The sequence below is a fragment of the Schistocerca americana genome, chromosome 3, assembly GCF_021461395.2.
Source record: "Schistocerca americana isolate TAMUIC-IGC-003095 chromosome 3, iqSchAmer2.1, whole genome shotgun sequence".
Lineage (NCBI taxonomy): Eukaryota > Metazoa > Arthropoda > Insecta > Orthoptera > Acrididae > Schistocerca > Schistocerca americana.
The window spans coordinates 128,503,038-128,522,494 of NC_060121.1; the positions used below are offsets into that span (position 1 = coordinate 128,503,038).

Genomic DNA, 19,457 nt, shown 5'->3' on the forward strand with positions numbered 1-19,457 from the left:
AAGCCAAACTGATCCTCACCTAGCGCATTATAAATTTTCTTTTCCATTCTTCTGTATATTATTCTTGTAAGCAGCTTCGATGCATGAGCTGTTAAGCTGATTGTGCGATAATTCTCGCACTTGTCAGCTGTTGCCGTCTTCGGAATTGTGTGGATGATGCTTTTCCGAAAGTCAGATGGTATATCGCCAGACTCATATATTCTACACACCAACGTGAATAGTCGTTTTGTTGCCACTTCCCCCAATGATTTTAGAAATTCTGATGGAATGTTATCTATCCCTTCTGCCTTATTTGACCGTAATTCCTCCAAAGCTCTTTCAAATTCCGATTCTAATACTGGATCCCCTATCTCTTCTAAATCGACTCCTGTTTCTTCTTCTATCACATCAGACAAATCTTCACCCTCATAGAGGCTTTCAATGTATTCTTTACACCTATCTGCTCTCTCCTCGGCATTTAACATTGGAATTCCCGTTGCACTCTTAATGTTACCACCGCTGCTTTTAATGTCACCAAAGGTTGTTTTGACTTTCCTGTATGCTGAGTCTGTCCTTTCGACAATCATATCTTTTTCGATGTCTTCACAGTTTTCCTGCAGCCATTTCGTCTTAGCTTCCCTGCACTTCCTATTTATTTCATTCCTCAGCGACTTGTATTTGTGTTTTCCTGATTTTCCCGGAACATGTTTGTACTTCCTCCTTTCATCAATCAACTGAAGTATTTCTTCTGTTACCCAAGGTTTCTTCGCAGCTACCTTCTTTGTACCTATGTTTTCCTTCCCAACTTCTGTGATGGCCCTTTTTAGAGATGTCCATTCCTTTTCGACTGTACTGCCTACTGCGCTATTCCTTATTGCTGTATCTATAGCGTTAGAAAACTTCAAACGTATCTCGTCATTCCTTAGTACTTCTGTATCCCACTTCTTTGCGTATTGATTCTTCCTGACTAATGTCTTGAACTTCAGCCTACTCTTCATCACTACTATATTGTGAACTGAGTCTATATCTGCTCCTGGGTACGCCTTACAATCCAGTATCTCATTTCGGAACCTCTGTCTGACCATGATGTAATCTAATTGAAATCTTCTCGTATCTCCCGGCCTTTTCCAAGTATACCTCCTCCTCTTGTGATTCTTGAACAGGGTATTCGCTATTACTAGCTGAAACTTGTTACAGAACTCAATTAGTCTTTCTCCTCTTTCATTCCTTGTCCCAAGCCCATATTCTCCTGTAACCTTTTCTTCTACTCCTTCCCCTACAACTGCATTCCAGTCGCCCATGACTATTAGATTTTCGTCCCCCTTTACATACTGCATTACCCTTTCAATATCCTCATACACTTTATCTATCTGTTCATCTTCAGCTTGTGACGTCGGCATGTATACCTGAACTATCGTTGTCGGTGTTGGTCTGCTGTCGATTCTGATTAGAACAACCCGGTTACTGAACTGTTCACAGTAACACACCCTCTGCCCTACCTTCCTATTCATAACGAATCCTACACCTGCTATACCATTTTCTGCTGCTGTTGATATTACCCGATACTCATCTGACCAGAAATCCTTGTCTTCCTTCCACTTCACTGCACTGACCCCTACTATATCTAGATTGAGCCTTTGCATTTCCCTTTTCAGATTTTCTAGTTTCCCTACCACGTTCAAGCTTCTGACATTCCACGCCCCGACTCGTAGAACGTTATCCTTTCGTTGATTATTCAATCTTTTTCTCATCGTAACCTCCCCATTGGCAGTCCCCTCCCGGAGATCCGAATGGGGAACTATTCCGGAATCTTTTGCCAATGGAGAGATCATCATGACACTTCTTCAATTACAGGCCACATGTCCTGTGGAGACACGTTACGTGTATTTAATGCAGTGGTTTCCATTGCCTTCTGCATCCTCATGTCGTTGATCATTGCTGATTCTTCCGCCGTTAGGGGCAATTTCCCACCCCTAGGACAAGAGAGTGCCCTGAACCTCTATCCGCTCCTCCGCCCTCTTTGACAAGGCCGTTGGCAGAATGAGGCTGACTTCTTATGCCGGAAGTCTTCGGCCGCCAATGCTGATTATTTATCAAAATTTAGGCAGTAGCGGGGATCGAACCCGGGACCGAAGACGTTTTGATTATGAATCAAAGACGCTACCCCAAGTACACTACTGGCCATTAAAATTGCTACCCCACGAAGATGACGTGCTACAGACACGAAATTTAACCGACGGGAAGAAGATGCTGTGATATGCAAATGACTAGCTTTTCAGAGCATTCACACAAGGTTGGCGCTGGTGGCGACACCTACAGCGTGCTAACACGAGGAAAGTTTCCAACCGATTTCTCATACACAAACAGCAGTTGCCCGGCGTTGCCTGGTGAAACGTTGTTGTGATGCCTCGTGTAAGGAGGAGAAATGCGTACCATCACGTTTGCGACTTTGGTAAAGGTCGGATTGTAGTCTATCGCGATTGCAGTTTATCGTATCGCGACATTGCTGCTCGCGTTGGTCGAGATCAAATGACTGTTAGCAGAATATGGAATAGGTGGGTTCAGGATGGTAATACGGAAAGCCGTGCTGGATCCCAAAGGCCTCGTATCGCTAGCAGTCGAGATGACAGGCATCTTATCTGCATGGCTGTAACGGACCGTGCAGTCACGTTTCGATCCCTGATTCAACAGATAGGGACGTTTGCAAGACAACAACCATCTGCACGAACAGTTCGACGACGTTTGCAGCAGCATGGACAATCACCTCGGAGATCATAGCTGCATCACAGACAGGAGCGCCTGCGATGGTGTACTCAATGACGACCCTCGGTGCACGAATGGCAAAACTTCATTTTTTCGGATGAATCCAGGTTCTGTTTAAGCATCATGATGGTCGCATCCGTGTTTGGCGACTTCGCGGCGAACGCACATTGGAAGCCTGTATTCGTCATCGCCATACTGGCGTATCACCCGCCGTCATGGTATGGGGTGCCATTGGTTACACGTCTCGGTCACCTCTTGTTCGCATCGACGGCACTTTGAACCGTGGGCGTTACATTTCAGATGTGTTACGACCCGGGGCTCTACTCTTCATTCGATCCCTGCGAAGCCATACATTTCAGCAGGAAAATGCACGATCGCATGTTTCAGGTCCTGTACGGGCCTTACTGGATACAGAAAATGTTCGACTGCTGCTCTGGCCAGCACATTCTCCAGATCTCTCACCAACTGAAAACGTCTGGTGACTGGTGGATCAGCAGCTGGCTCGACACAATACGCCAGTCACTACTCTTGATGAACTGTGACATCGTGTTGAAGCTGCGTGGGCAGCTGTACCTGTACACGCCATCCAAGCTCCGTTTGACTCAATGACCAGACGTGTGATGCCCGCTATTATGGCCAGAGGTGGTTGTTCTGGGTACTGTTTTCTCAGGATCTATGCACCCAAATTGCGTGAAAATGTAATCACATGTCAGTTCTAGTATAATATATTTGTCGAATGAATACCCGTTCATCATCTGCATTTCTTCTTGTTGTAGCAATTTTAATGGCCAGAGGTGTATTGCAAAAAATCTTCTCTCATTATACTTCAAAATAAAGCCACCAGCCAGCAAAGCTCGTCTCAGACGTTACGTTTGGCAACAGTTTTGTGTTTTCAAAAAAGACGTGTACTGCCAATTCCGTCAGCCGATAATATCACATTGCTAATCATCGTCCTGTCAAAAAACTGCAATGTATCAGTAATCTGGCGAAATGTTACCTAAGTTACTATTCTGCAAAATCGTGCGCACATAATCCTAAACAGTGTTATTATTTTCAATTCAACGCTACTAACGGTTAATTTTCTCCTCATAGAAGTGGACAGTGCGGCTGTGCTACGTGTGCTGAAGGCATAAACCGCTTTTGCATAATTTTGTTCTTAAAGACTGAATAAATAGAAATTTTTATTTACTTTAACCCTCTGGTTTAGATAAGCCTATACAAAATTTGGCTGATGTGAGCGTATCCCTTGCGTACAGAAACCTCAGAAGGTCTTCCCACTGGATGGCGATGGCAATGCAGCAGTGTGACCCAGTGGATACGCTGTGGAACTTTGAGGACGTGGCGGTTCCAATCTGCGAAGATGGGCTCAACAGTCCACAGATGATAGGGTTCATGAAGTACGTGCACCGCTGCAAATTATTTGCTCTCAGCAGTTAATCATTTCATCACCCTAGAATGGGAAAACCTGTGGAGTGAGCAGGCATACAGCACACGCAGCCAACATCAAAGAGGGAAGTGTCACGTTACTTCAGGATAAAGTTCTTTAAATTTTGCAGTAAGATAGATTTTCATATGAAGATATCTACCCTTTTTCCATTATTTTGCAGTCTTCTGTTAGAAGAGAATTTCTTTTCTCAGGTAATTACCAAAAGATGTAATTATAGTTTTCATACAAGTATATCCACTAGGCGAGATGGGCGTGATGCCAAACACTGAGGTGAAAAAATTCATGGGTCACCTTCTAATAGCGTGGCGGACCTACTTTTCTCTGGCGTAGTGCAGCAACTTCACATGGCATGCACTCAGGAAGTCATTGGAAGTCCCCTGTAGAAATACTGAGCCATGCTGCCTCTGCAGCCATCCATAATTGCAAAAGTGTTGCCGGTGCCGCATTTTCTGCACGAACTGACCACTCGATTATTTTCCATCAGTGTTCGATGGGATTCATGTCAGGCAATCTGGGTGTCCAGTTGCTAGAACTGTTCGGAATGTTCTTCAAACCAATCGCGAACAAATGTAGCCGGGCTACATCGCGCATTGTCGTCCATAAAAATTGCACCGTTTTTTGGGAACATGAAGTCCACGAATGGCTGCAAAGGTAAGCAACCGAACATGGTTATTTCCAGTCAATGACCAGTTCAGTTGGACAAGGGGGCCCAGTCCATTCCATGTGAACACAGCCCACACAATTATGGAGCCATCACCAGCTTGAAAAGTGCGTTGTTGACAACTTGGGTCCATGGTTTCGCGGGGTCTGCGCCATTCTCAGATCCTATCATCAGCCCTTACCAAACGAAGTCGGGACTCATCTGACGAGGCCACGGTGTTCCACTCGTCCAGGGGTCAACGGATACGACCACGAGCCTGGGAGACGACGAGCAGGCGATGTCACGCTGTTAGCAAAGGCACTTGCGTCGGTCGTCTGCTGCCATAGCCCACTAACGCCAAATTTCTCCACACTATCCTAACGAAAACGTTCGTCGTAAGCCTCACATTTTTTACTGCAGTTGTTTCACTCAGTGTTGCTTGTCTGTTGGCACTGACAACACTACGCAAACGCCCCTGCCCTCAGTCGTTAAGTGAAGACCGGCGGCTCTTGTTGTCTGTGGTGAGAGGTAATGCCTGAAATTTGGTATTCTCGGCACATCCTTGACACCTGGATCCCGGAATATGGAATACCCTAATGATTTGCGAAATATCATGTCCCATGCCTCTAGCTCCAACCACCATTCCGCGTTCAAGCTCTGTTAACTTCTGGCGTGCGGTCATAATCACGTTGGAAACGTGAGTACAAATGCCCACGCACAGCTGTTTTATACCTTGTGTACGCGATACTACTGCCATCTTTAGATGTGTGTATTGCTGTCCAATGACTTCTTTCACCTCAGTCTAAAGCAGGCTGCTCTGAGCAATATGCTGACGCGCTTGTACTACAGTGTTCACCAGTAGTCGCTGTCCAGCTGCCAGTCAGTGCCCTGGCGGTTACTGTACGAAAGGGACATTTTTGAACGCGGCATACGTGACTTCTGTCGCCGCAGTACCACAACATACCTGTTCTCGCGTGAACAAATACTGGCTGTCCTGCCAAGCTGGTGATCCATCGAAGCAGCGAGTCATCAAGTCGCCAAACGCTGCAATGTCGGTATCCACCGTCAGGTCTCCGCCGTCCTACCATCACCGTGGCAAGACCTCCTGCCTGGGTGTCCATCCGCCACCAGATGGGGACCGTCGACATCAGCCAGCTGCTGGTCCAGATTTCGCTCCCTGGGCGTCTACACCAGACACTTGTCGTGACTGTGCAGGACTCAGTGTTCCACACCCAGTGGGCAGTGAGAGCTTCCCACATCAGACCCGATGCAGCTTGGCTGCTGGCCGAGATCGTATGCAACATCATGCCACGTCTCGATCCCAACGAGCATAGCAGCGGCTGGTGTCCCACTACAACGCCTAGCTGCCATGCGGTCTCTGGATTGAGAACTACCTTCCAGCCACCATCAGACGTTGGCCTGAACAGAAACTCGGCAGTAGGATCTATACCGTAAAGAATGGAAAACTGATGGTCGCTATCCATTCTTTTCCCATTAAAAAAAGAAAATTGCAAGTACATCTAAAATCGTACACATATTGCTCAGAAGCGAACTGCCCTTAAATTTAAATATTTAAAATTTAGAAATGTTTTCACTCCAGATACGGAATGCAAATCATGAAGATATCCGTGTAATGTGTGTACATAATACTTTTGAGAGCGATCTGTCTCCAGTAGCGATGTAACTGCATTCAATATCTGCAAGGCGGCTATTTCTAAACCATGTACCACACCATAGTCACGCGACTTCTGAAATCAGTGCATGTTGTTTATAGATCTCTTAACTTTGACTTCAGAGCATTTCTGCTCAAGCTACAGAGCATTCTTAATTCACTTTATAGGAAGTACCAGAAACTAGTTATATGTGGTGACTTCAGTATTAATTTTGTATATGATGGTCCAAGAAAAAGGATGTTGGTATGGGATGTTGTGTGCAACATTGGCTCAGTTTCAAATAGTGCAGTTCATGACGTAAGTTCATGGCTTATAGAAAATAAACTAATGCTAAATCACAGAAAGACTCAGTTTTTACAGTGTCTAACACACAGTTCAACAAAAGCTGACGTTTTAATTTCACAGAATGGGCATATGATTAGTGAACAGTTCAGATTTCTAAGTGTTCAGATAGATAGTAAAATGTCGTGGAAAGATCACGTTCAAGATCTGTTCAAAGACTTAATGCTGCCATTTTTACTATTCGAACGGTATCTGAAGTGAGTGATCGTTCGACAGGAAAAGTAGTCTACTCTACTTTTTTCATTCGCTTATGTCGTATGGTATTATATTTTGGGGTAACTCTTCCCAACCTGATAGGATATTTTTGGCTCAGAAACGGGCGGTTCACGAGTCTGGGTATTTTGACATTGGCCTCTCAATATTTCCTTACTCTCATTTCTTGTTAACAATATTAGCTTATTCCCAAGAATAAGCATCTTTCACTCAATTAATACTTGGCAGAAATCCAACCTGCATTTGGATCGGACTTCCTTAACTCTTGTGGAGAAAGGTGTGCAGTATACTGCTGCATCCATTTTGAATGAACTACCACAAGAATTCAAAAATGTTAGCAGTAATCCACGCACTTTCAAATCGAAACTGAAGAGTTTCCATAATGGTCACTCCTATTCTCTCGAGGAGTTCCTTGAGAAATTAAGCTGATTTTTGTTTTATTGTTGATTGTGTTTACTTAAACTTGTGGACTCACTTTTTTCGGGTTCATAAACATTTTATTTTTATCTGTTACTTTTATGTTGTAATTTCATGTACTGACACGTTCCATGAGCTTTGAGATTTGCTCCTCAATTTGGTCCTCCGGAACTTGAGATCTAAACAAACATAAAAGGAGAATCAGATCTAAACGCTCACTCCATAGATATTCCAATCCTGTATTCAGCACGGATGACATTTTAATTTCTACTCACACGCCGCTGTTATAGATCGCTGTCGAAGTATGACCTCTACATCACAGAGGGGATAGCTCACGCCATCAGCTCTCCACCGATGGTGGGCTTCCTGACGGTTGGAGCGTACCCTTACGTCCACTGAACTGACTTTAGCACATGGACAATCCAACCTCACTGGTGGGTCCTTCCTTACTCGGATCATTTGTCGTTTGGCAAACGATTTATAGCGCTTAAGTGTGGTTCTATTTTAACTTGCTTTGGTTCAATGTGTTGTACACACGAGAGAATACAGAAGAACTACTTTGGTCCTGGAATCCCATCGCCGGTCGCGGCGGCCGAGCGGTTCTAGGCGCTCAGTGTGGAACCGCGCTGCTGCTACGGTCGCAGGTTCGAATCCTGCCTCGGGCATGGATGTGTGTGATGTCCTTAGGTTACTTAGGTTTAAGTAGTTCTAAGTTCTAGGGGACTGATGACCTCAGAAGTTAAGTCCCATTGTGCTCAGATCCATTTGAACCATTTTTGAACCTTAGTATTCTCACTGTTTTCCTAGTGTCCATTTTTTTGGAATCCCATTGGTCTTCGAACTAAAGACAAATTTCAGTCTGATGATTCTCAGTAACAATTGCACCGAAAGCTATCCCAGATATAAACAGCCCACTTTTGTGGAACTCACTGCCCTGACATCCAGCTGAATATTAAACCTTTTCATAAGGTGTAGCACGTAATGTATAAATATACATCGTCCTATCAAAAGTATGAGCTTAAGCAGCGGGGGACTTTAACAGTCTGTGTGGCTGTAACTATGCTGGAAAAACGTGCAATGAGGTGACTTGATGTCTGTGGAAGAAAGGCAGTCCAGGGCCGAAACCAGAGGAGGTTGCGACTTTCGACACTGTGGCCTGCAGCGAAGTCGATGTTCTCACTCATCTCGAAGGTATTTGATTGCGTTCGGGTCGGGACACTGGGCAGGACACTCCATTTCGGGAACATTACTGTCCACAAACTATGGCCTCACAGAGACTACTACTTTATGACAGGGTACAATGTCATTCTGATACAATCATCGCTTCCTCTACCGTACGCTGCACACGGTGTGGAATGTATTTATAACTTTCTGCAGTTAGCGTTTTCCTCAGCACAACAAGAGAACCACAACCTAGCTGGGAAAAACACACCATACCATAACAGAGTCTCATCCATCCTTCACGGTTGGCCCTACACATGAAGACAGGTATCGTCCCATTCGCCAATCTTGAGCCCTGTCATCGGATGCCACAGGATATAGCTTCAATAATCACTCTATACCACTCGTTTCCAGTCACGCGTTATACAGTTGCGTCACCGCCTCTAATATCGCTCAGCATTTGTGCAGGATTTTTGCGGCTGACAATGGCGGACTGGGATAGTTAACTGACGACACTGAGCTGAATGCCATTGATTAACAACAACAAAAAAACCTCTGAGATGAAGCTAGTACTGTTGCCTGGCTACAGGGCTGCTGGCCGTGCAGCTGCAGGACCATCAGCTGAGAGGGACACGCTGGGAGCCACGGTTTCTCCAGTCATAATCATCGATCTCAACCTGCAGCTAAGAAGGTGTATGGCAACAGCCCTCTTACAATGTTGCCACTACCTTTAACCACAATGAACAGTGTGATTCAACAGCGGTTCAGAGACTCTGGAAGTACTGCAGATAGTTAAAACTGAATTGAAATTACAGAAGCAGTTTCGTATCCTTTAACCTCTCAATAACTTACAAAAAAAAAAAATTATTTTAAAACATGTGAGAGACTGATTTGCATTACTATCCTTAAGGTATATCCAACCCTCAAGGTACATCTATTCATTAATAATAGTTTTAGTCAATAAAACATTAATTAATAAACTGATCAGAAATAAAATATGAGTTTAATTATTTTGGCCCCGGGTACAATACACAAAAACCAAATACAACGCATATACAGACGCCTGGGACATCAACCACTACAAACCATACACGTACAACACAATTTCTAATGTCCACAGCACCGATTTAGCGTGCAGGATTGTGCTTTAAGTCGTTATAGTCCAAACGCCAGAACCAAAACAAATCGCGAAGCGGTATGTAATAGCTAAACGCAGCTTAAGGTAAAGTTACGCTAAAGAATTCTTGCTTAACACTCTTACTTCTGGTTTAAATCATCTTAAACCAAAAAGTAAAATACGAGTACAGTAACTTAAATTACCGTGGTGCACCACTTCCAAAATTAAAGACGTGACTCTTTGAGCGATTTTACATCAATTTAATTTTTTTATTTTACTTTCTTTTTACCCCACCTTTAGCCTCCGTTTTACTTAGAATCATGCAGGACACCACTATAACATGTCCGTCACGACAGCTGAGTGGTCAGTGCATCGGACTGTCTTGCCAAGGGGCCCGGGTTCAATTCCTGGCAGGGTCTGAGATTTTCTCCGTTCAGGGACTAGGTGTCTTCACCATCATCATCATCATCATCACCATCTCATCCTCATCGACGCGGAAGTCGCCGAAGTGGCACCAACTCAAAAGACATGCATCAGACGACCCGTCTACCCGACGGGAGGCTCTAGCCACACGACATTCATTTCACATCTTTAATGTTTAATTCCTATAATCATAACGAAATATAACACCTTAACCTACGATATGATTACAGGCAGAACTTCCACTGCATCCTCCATATGGACCCACACGCGAGAACCTCAATGCAAAATTGGAGAGCCCTTTGCATAGACAAAACACACTGGGAAGATGTGTGTAACTACGTAAGGGTGTAAAGCAACACTGCCGGCCCTTACCGCAGTGAACAAAACAGAAAAAAGTCAATAAATCACAACTTGCTGTACCTTCGGGAAACCAGACCAGCAGCAGCAAGTGACACGACAACGACGGAACAGCTTAAGGGGCCACACTTTGTGCTAACACCTCACATCACACTGGAAAAGCACCCGTCTTGTTCCGCGCCGATCGGTGCTGCACAAGACCCGCAGCACCAAGCAGTAGTTGTTCAGTAGTGTCGACTGTCCAGCAGTTCACTCAGTTCTCGACGTTGGCTGTCGGTAAGGTACAATCAGACCACCATGCGCTACCGATCTCCATTACACATCAAATGTAAACACTGTGAGACACAGTGAAACTAATGGCTTCTGAGACGGACGGATCTGTATGCATCACCCAACATCACCCAAGAAGACTTGCCTGGGCAAATACGATCGACTGCTACAACGATGTTAAGAACGGTCGCCGACAAACAGCATAAATCAGCAGTCGTCTACAACACTTAAACAAACCTTCTTGCAACACGTAATGTCGGTTTTTGCATTATTAGTGCCACAGTTTCTTTTGGACGGATAGCTAAAAATAATAGGTGGAATCCACGGTTCGCTACTGCCGGGCAACGATGTTTTGCCAAAACAAAAACATTTAACTCTCCACGCTATAATATCGTACTACCGTACACCGCATCGGCGGCTCACAAACAGGAGACGTTACGATAAGTAAGGTTGGTTGGTTGGTTTGGGGAAGGAGACCAGACAGCGTGGTCATCGGTCTCATCGGATTAGGGAAGGATGGGGAAGGAAGTCGGCCGTGCCCTTTCAGAGGAACCATCCCGGCATTTGCCTGGAGTGATTTAGGGAAATCACGGAAAACCTAAATCAGGATGGCCGGACGCGGGATTGAACCGTCGTCCTCCCGAATGCGAGTCCAGTGTCTAACCACTGCGCCACCTCGCTCGGTTACGATAAGTAATGGCCACAGCCAATTGCCGTTATTTGCTTGTCCAGATGACTCTACCTTTCTCACAGAGGGCGCTCCGCCGACAATGTAGAGGCCAGATGCAGGCCAGCGCCACCCAAGTTCGCCGACGGGCGGAAGAGCGCGCGAATTCAAACCGCTGGACCGATGAACATCCGGCGCACATTGAGTGCAAAAATGTGTGGCTTATAAGGAGCTGCTCGACCATCGTATCTCAGTCTTTTTAATCCACCAGTCACAATCAGTGTGTTAGTTGCACTGCTTGTAACACTTTGGCACTCACAAGTGTTATCTTTCCCATACTTCAAGCGATTTTTTACAACTACCACTCGTAATGGTCAACGGTCGCGCTCCGTAAGTACACGAGGTCTACGTGGTCTAGGATCAGCTATAGTTGTTTATTTACGCTTCCAGTTCACCGCCACATTACTAACAGTCGAGATGACTAGTTAAGCAGGGTTTAATTGCCCCTGACTGACATGCTGCTCAGGTTTACTTCCAACGACGAGTCCATGTCCGATTTCTCTGAGCTCTCGTGGTCGGCCTGTTTTGCTATTAATGCTTCTCTACTAACAACGCAATACTCCCTTCCTCCTTTTACGTAGGTGAGTCTGCAACTCGTGACACCTAGTGGCCAATTCTTCATTACATCATGGTGTCCAGATACTTTTGATCAGATAGCCTATAGCCGGTGTAGCCTATTGTATCAATTAATATGGCTTCAAGTTGTTCTTTAATCACATAGTGGGTTCTGTTGATTCCAGCATGAGATGTACTTGGAGTTCAGAACGAGTCGAGGTACACTCTTGCAGAGCGAGTATTGTAACTACTTCTAGGTGTTACACTAGGCAACACCGAACTAAAAATTACGAACCCAGAGCAGACACCTCACTAATTCCGTCTAACACAGCCTCTAGCCGCGATAATGGCCTCAATTCAGCAAGAAAGGGAATCAAGAAGTTTCATCAGGTGCAGTATTAGACATCTGCCCTGCTCATTGGTGATTAGATCCTGCAGAGCTTGCAAATGGCGGGAAAAGTGTTTGCCAAGTTTCAGTTGTCGTTCCAAATAGTCACATTTCTGTGGAATTAAGATCGTGTGCTTAAGCGGGCCTGCACATATGCAACAGGAACCAAGAGTGCTTTCATGACCATCATGTTACATAGCTGCGAGTGGTATGTCATTTCTTATCGATCTATTACGCAGTGCGCTTAGATGCACGAACATATTGGTCTTAGTTCATGGTCATGGCAGGTCCACGCGAAGGACTCTTTCTGCCATTCTGTCAAATCTTCACGTCGACACCCCTTGCTGCCATGGTTCCGCACAAACGAGTGACACGTGCAGACTGCTGTGGCTTACGTTAGTGGTGGAGAGGATCACGTGACAACCTGGTGCCAGTTATACATAGTCTGCAGCACCCTAAAGTGACCAGCGCTAAGGCGCTAAGTCCGGAACCGCGAGACCGCTACGGTCGCAGATTCGAATCCTGCCTCGGGCATGGATGTGTGTGATGTCCTTAGGTTAGTTAGGTATAAGTAGTTCTAAGTTCTAGGGGACTGATGACCACAGAAGTTAAGTCCCATAGTGCTCGGAGCCATTTGAACCATTTTTTTTTTTTTGACCAGCGCGTTCTCTCAAGGAGGTAAGTAATGTTTTGCCCGGGCAGCGTAGCATTCCCGTTAGGCCTCGAGTACGAGGTTCTAGCGGGAAATATTCAAAATTTGAATTATTCATACACCGAAACATCGCTAGATGGCTCTCCTCACGTTATTGTAAAATGATAGAAGCCAGCGACTTCGATTGAAATGATAGGTTAAGGCTTTTTCAATTTCAAGTTTCTGCGAAATAGCAGTTTCCCAACGGCTAAGCTTAAGGTACTTGGGAAATTCTTTCATTTAAGGCCATGGTAACATTTGTTAATTTGCGAATTACACTCCTGGAAATGGAAAAAAGAACACATTGACACCGGTGTGTCAGACCCACCATACTTGCTCCGGACACTGCGAGAGGGCTGTACAAGCAATGATCACACGCACGGCACAGCGGACACACCAGGAACCGCGGTGTTGGCCGTCGAATGGCGCTAGCTGCGCAGCATTTGTGCACCGCCGCCGTCAGTGTCAGCCAGTTTGCCGTGGCATACGGAGCTCCATCGCAGTCTTTAACACTGGTAGCATGCCGCGACAGCGTGGACGTGAACCGTATGTGCAGTTGACGGACTTTGAGCGAGGGCGTATAGTGGGCATGCGGGAGGCCGGGTGGACGTACCGCCGAATTGCTCAACACGTGGGGCGTGAGGTCTCCACAGTACATCGATGTTGTCGCCAGTGGTCGGCGGAAGGTGCACGTGCCCGTCGACCTGGGACCGGACCGCAGCGACGCACGGATGCACGCCAAGACCGTAGGATCCTACGCAGTGCCGTAGGGGACCGCACCGCCACTTCCCAGCAAATTAGGGACACTATTGCTCCTGGGGTATCGGCGAGGACCATTCGCAACCGTCTCCATGAAGCTGGGCTACGGTCCCGCACACCGTTAGGCCGTCTTCCGCTCACGCCCCAACATCGTGCAGCCCGCCTCCAGTGGTGTCGCGACAGGCGTGAATGGAGGAACGAATGGAGACGTGTCGTCTTCAGCGATGAGAGTCGCTTCTGCCTTGGTGCCAATGATGGTCGTATGCGTGTTTGGCGCCGTGCAGGTGAGCGCCACAATCAGGACTGCATACGACCGAGGCACACAGGGCCAACACCCGGCATCATGGTGTGGGGAGCGATATCCTACACTGGCTGTACACCACTGGTGATCGTCGAGGGGACACTGAATAGTGCACGGTACATCCAAACCGTCATCGAACCCATCGTTCTACCATTCCTAGACCGGCAAGGGAACTTGCTGTTCCAAGAGGACAATGCACGTCCGCATGTATCCCGTGCCACCCAACGTGCTCTAGAAGGTGTAAGTCAACTACCCTGGCCAGCAAGATCTCCGGATCTGTCCCCCATTGAGCATGTTTGGGACTGGATGAAGCGTCGTCTCACGCGGTCTGCACGTCCAGCACGAACGCTGGTCCAACTGAGGCGCCAGGTGGAAATGGCATGGCAAGCCGTTCCACAGGACTACATCCAGCATCTCTACGATCGTCTCCATGGGAGAATAGCAGCCTGCATTGCTGCGAAAGGTGAATATACACTGTACTAGTGCCGACATTGTGCATGCTCTGTTGCCTGTGTCTATGTGCCTGTGGTTCTGACAGTGTGATCATGTGATGTATCGGACCCCAGGAATGTGTCAATAAAGTTTCCCCTTCCTGGGACAATGAATTCACGGTGTTCTTATTTCAATTTCCAGGAGTGTACATTTCGTTCATTTCTTGTGATTCTTCCTTGGTGTTGTGCTTTTCACTGATCTGTCGTTTATATTTCTTGAAGAATTTGCATGTGTGAATAACGATAGTAGTACTGGCAGTAGTAGCAGTAATTGTAGTTTTATTTGTCCGTTGATCACTTTTACAACGATTTGTGACTTGTCGTCGTGTTACAGTTTCACAATAGGCAACGTAATTCGTTTACACATAGGTGTACACACTTTCAGTTAAGTTTGATAAGAATGGTGCTGGTATTTGTCCATGACTTTATAGTAGGAACCATGGTGGAATTTACTTGACGTACTTTAGGGAAACCAAAGAGAACCTAAATCAGTATGGGCGGATGGAAATTTCACCCTATCCTCCTGCATAAAAGACCTGTCTATTAACAAGAATGGGACCTTGTTCGGATTATCGCTAGTGTGTATGTTCTTATAAATAAGTTATTATGTAAAAATGGTTGCTTTCATTTTTCAGCACCAGTCAGTACTGTGCATTGTACACACATTACTTCAAAACGTGAAAAAACCCTGTTGCACTTTTAGTTATTCCATTAACAGTATCACTGCACACACAGTTTACACATTACGCACACAAAGTTTTAGGTGACATCAGAGTCAGGAGGATGATGTTTACTTTCGATTTAGTGTGTCGCAACTTCCTTCTTGTTTGCCCGAAGAACTGAGTCAGTGCCCGTGGATGACGACTGAGATTTGTAGTTCAGAAAGACTATAAGATATTAGTGTTCTCCACTGCAGAGTTTTTTGAAAGATATACCATAAAAATGACAACAATGTTCGAAAAAGTGTTATGGAATACGAGATTCTTTATCAGATACCTATTGTATGTAATGTAATAATCATTCACTCTATACAGGGTGGTCCATTGATAGTGACCGGGCCAAATATCTCACGAAATAAGCCTCAAACGAAAAAACTACAAAGAACGAAACTCGTCTAGCTTGAAGGGGGAAACCAGATGGCGCTATGGTTGGTCCGTTAGATGGACGTATTTGCTTCGTGAAACATTACCCGTGTTAAAATCGACCGTTTACCGATTGTGGGAAAGGTCGATATCGTGTTGATGTATGGCTATTGTGATCAAAATGCCCAAAGGGCGTGTGCTATGTATGCTGCTCGGTATCTTGGACGACAACATCCAAATGTCCGGACCGTTCGCCGGATAGTTACGTTATTTAAGGAAACAGGAAGTGTTCAGCCACGTGTGTAACGTCAAACACGACCTGCAACAAATGATGACGCCCAAGTATGTGTTTTAGCTGCTGTCGCGGCTAATCCGCACATCAGTAGCAAACAAACTGCGCGAGAATCGGGATCTCAAAAACGTCGGTGTTGAGAATGCTACATCAACACCGACTGCACCCGTACCACATTTCTATGCACCAGGAATTGCAAGGCGACGACTTTGAACATCGTGTACAGTTCTGCCACTGGGCAGAAGAGAAATTACGGGACGATGTATGGTGCGGCATTATGCGAGGAAGAACAATTGGCCCCCATTTTGTCGATGGCCATCTAAATGGTACAATGCAAAAAATGGTTCAAATGGCTCTGAGCACTATGAGACTTAACTTCTGAGCTCATCAGTCCCCTAGAACTTAGAACTACTTAAACCTAACTAATCTAAGGAGATCACACACATCCATGCCCAAGACAGGATTCGAACCTGCGACCGTAGCGGTCGCGCGGTTCCAGACTTTAGCGCCTAGAACCGCTCGGCCACCCTGGCCGGCTGGTACAATGCATGCTGATTTCCTACGTAATGTTTTACCGAAGTTCCTACAAGATGTTTCACTGCATGACAGAATGGCAATGTACTTCCAACATGAAGGATGTCCGGCACCTAGCTCGCGTGCAGTTGATGCTGTATTGAACAGCATATTTCATGACAGGTGGACTGGTCGTCGAAGCACCATACCGTGGCCCGCACGTTCACCGGATCTGACGTCTCCGGATTTCTTTCTGTGGGGAAAGTTGAAGGATAATTGCTATAGTGCTCCATCGACAACGCCTGACAACATGCGTCAGCGCATTGTTAATGCATGTGCCAACATTACGGAAGGCGAACTGCTCGCTGATGAGAGGAATGTCGTTACGCGTATTACCAAATGCATTGTGGTTGATGGACACCATTTTGAGCATTTATTACATTAATGTGGTATTTACAGGTAATCACGCTGTAACAGCATGCGTTCTCAGAGATGATAAGGTCACAAAGGTACATGTATCATATTGGAACAACCGAAATAAAATGTTCAAACGTACCTACGTTCTGTATTTTAATTTAAAAAACCTACCTGTTACCAACTGTTCGTCTGAAATTGTGAGCCATATGTTTGTGACTATTACAGCGCCATCTATCACTAAGTGAAAAAAGTGGTCCAACTAAAACATTCATATTTCTTTACGTACTACACGGATATGTAATAAAAATAGGGGTTCCTATTTAAATAAACGCAGTTGATATCGGTTTGACCTATGGCAGCGCAATATAGCGGGCCAGCCATAGCGCCATCTGGTTCCCCCTTCAAGCTAGACAAGTTTAGTTCTTTGCAGTTTTTTAGTTTGACGCTTATTTCGTGAGAAATTGGGCCCGAACACGATCAATGGACCACCCTGTAGTTTAGGACCACCCTGTATATTTAAACTCGCTTTCGTAACTGTCACGTAGGTATCTGAAAAATGTGAGAAACTTATTTTGGTATCAAAATACGTAAATCTCAGTGCAGTACAACAGAACTAGCGACAATTTCATTTCGTACAGAAATATGTCAGCGCGGATTCGAAATCCAGTCTAGGCGGTACATCAAACAATTCGTCTGCGAGAAAGAAATCCGTTTTCAATGAAACTTGCGTACATTAACGGATTGCAAAGGAAAAGACCCTAAATGCTGCTTATCTTTATCTTTGGACTCGCAAACATTCACTGTACCAGAACTCATACTGTAATTACACAGCAAATGAACATAAAAGTTAATCCATCTGACTTTCTGATAAGATAATACACTATTGAAATATTTTACGGTTATTAAACCTCTCAAATGATACTCATATTATTTTCACAAATACACTCTGAAAATCACTTAGCTTACAGTGGTCACTAACTTTGATGGTAATAAAACTGATTGGCTTACCTGTGAGGACGTAACGCCCGTCTGCTATGCAAGTTGTTGGTATGAGCAATAATGATAGGACTGCCAAAAATCAGATTTCATTTGCCGTACTTGCGATGTGCAATGTACGACATATCTTACCAATTTTCATTATTGCTTCTCACAAGGAGAAGTCCCCAACGGTGGGATCGACTTTTTAAAACTATCTATACAGTGATGTTGATTAAGGTCCAAGGTATCACGCCCTGGTGGGTCCTCGTTTGCAACTAATCGACGGAAATAGTACTTCGGAATTTTCCGTGCTGCTCTACAGCTTTTAAAATAGTGATTGTTATCAGACTGTTGAATTAGTGCAATGGTTATTGTGTGATCTTTACATACCCAAGGATGTGGGTTTGAATCTCGTTGGATGCCATGAAATGTTTTATTTTTCAATCATTATCGAAATGACTTTGATCATTATTTTCATTTATTAAAGTGGTTTAAATGTAATTTCCTTTATTTCTACTCCTTTGTCACGTCATTTTCATCAGCATATTAAGTGTTTCAATTGCTCTCATTTTTCCTCCCTGTCATTCTTTTTCCTATTCGAATCTTTGAGCATGTGAATTTCATTATTTTTATTTATCTACCATAATAACTGAAGATTAGAAAATGCCGATTTATCTGTTAAAAAACAAGACGAAAGAATCTTTTCACATTGACTGTGCAATAGAATACATATTGACTGTGCAATGTGATGCTCATTTTTTTGGATGGCATTTGTCACATAAACATTTCAAACTTAAAGTCTTTCCCACAACGCACAAAATCACGTAGATGAAGATTCAAACAAAAGAAGGGATTATAAATAAAACGAAATTTCAGGAAAATAAGGAATAAAAAAATAAGTGCAGTAACACCGATGAGAAGATAAGTTGATAAAATGTAAGAAATTAAACTCAATTAATAACAATAATAATAAAATTCAAGTTCACAAGTATTCCAAGTGGAAAAATAATGATAGGAAGAAAAAATAAGAGCAATTTAAACAGTTAATGCGTTGATAAAAATGATGTGACAAAGAAATAGGAATAACGAGAATAAATTTAAACCTGTTAATTGAACAAAAATAACAATTGCAGTCATTCCAATAAAGATTAAAAACTAAAAAAATTTCGAAGCGTAAGCTGAAATTTGAACTATTCGAGGACCGAGCGATGACCATTACGCTACGGCATCATTCTAAGTAACGCAACTATATTAAGGGTAGTTGGAACGCCCTATTCCGATAATGTTAACTTTAGTGACTTGGCTTCCCTGTATTTCAGGAACCACTGCAGCCATTGACTTGAAACTTTCACAGGACATTTAACTTTATGTTCTGAGTCTACTGAACAACAATAATTGCATTTCAGCCACTGCTTTCGGAATCACAATTTTTTAATTACATGGTTAAAATTTTTTCGATAT

At 44.5% G+C, this 19,457-nt stretch overlaps 1 protein-coding gene across 1 annotated transcript in view; it reads left to right on the plus strand.

The window, feature by feature from the left end:
• The first annotated feature begins 9,195 nt into the window (after window positions 1–9,195).
• The window catches only part of LOC124605919 (UDP-glucosyltransferase 2-like), a 139,633-nt gene continuing 129,371 nt past the window's right edge, over window positions 9,196–19,457 (plus strand). The window contains exon 1 of the mRNA XM_047137873.1: window positions 9,196–9,326. Coding sequence (XP_046993829.1) covers window positions 9,196–9,326 — 131 coding nt within the window. The remainder of the gene's footprint in view (window positions 9,327–19,457) is intronic.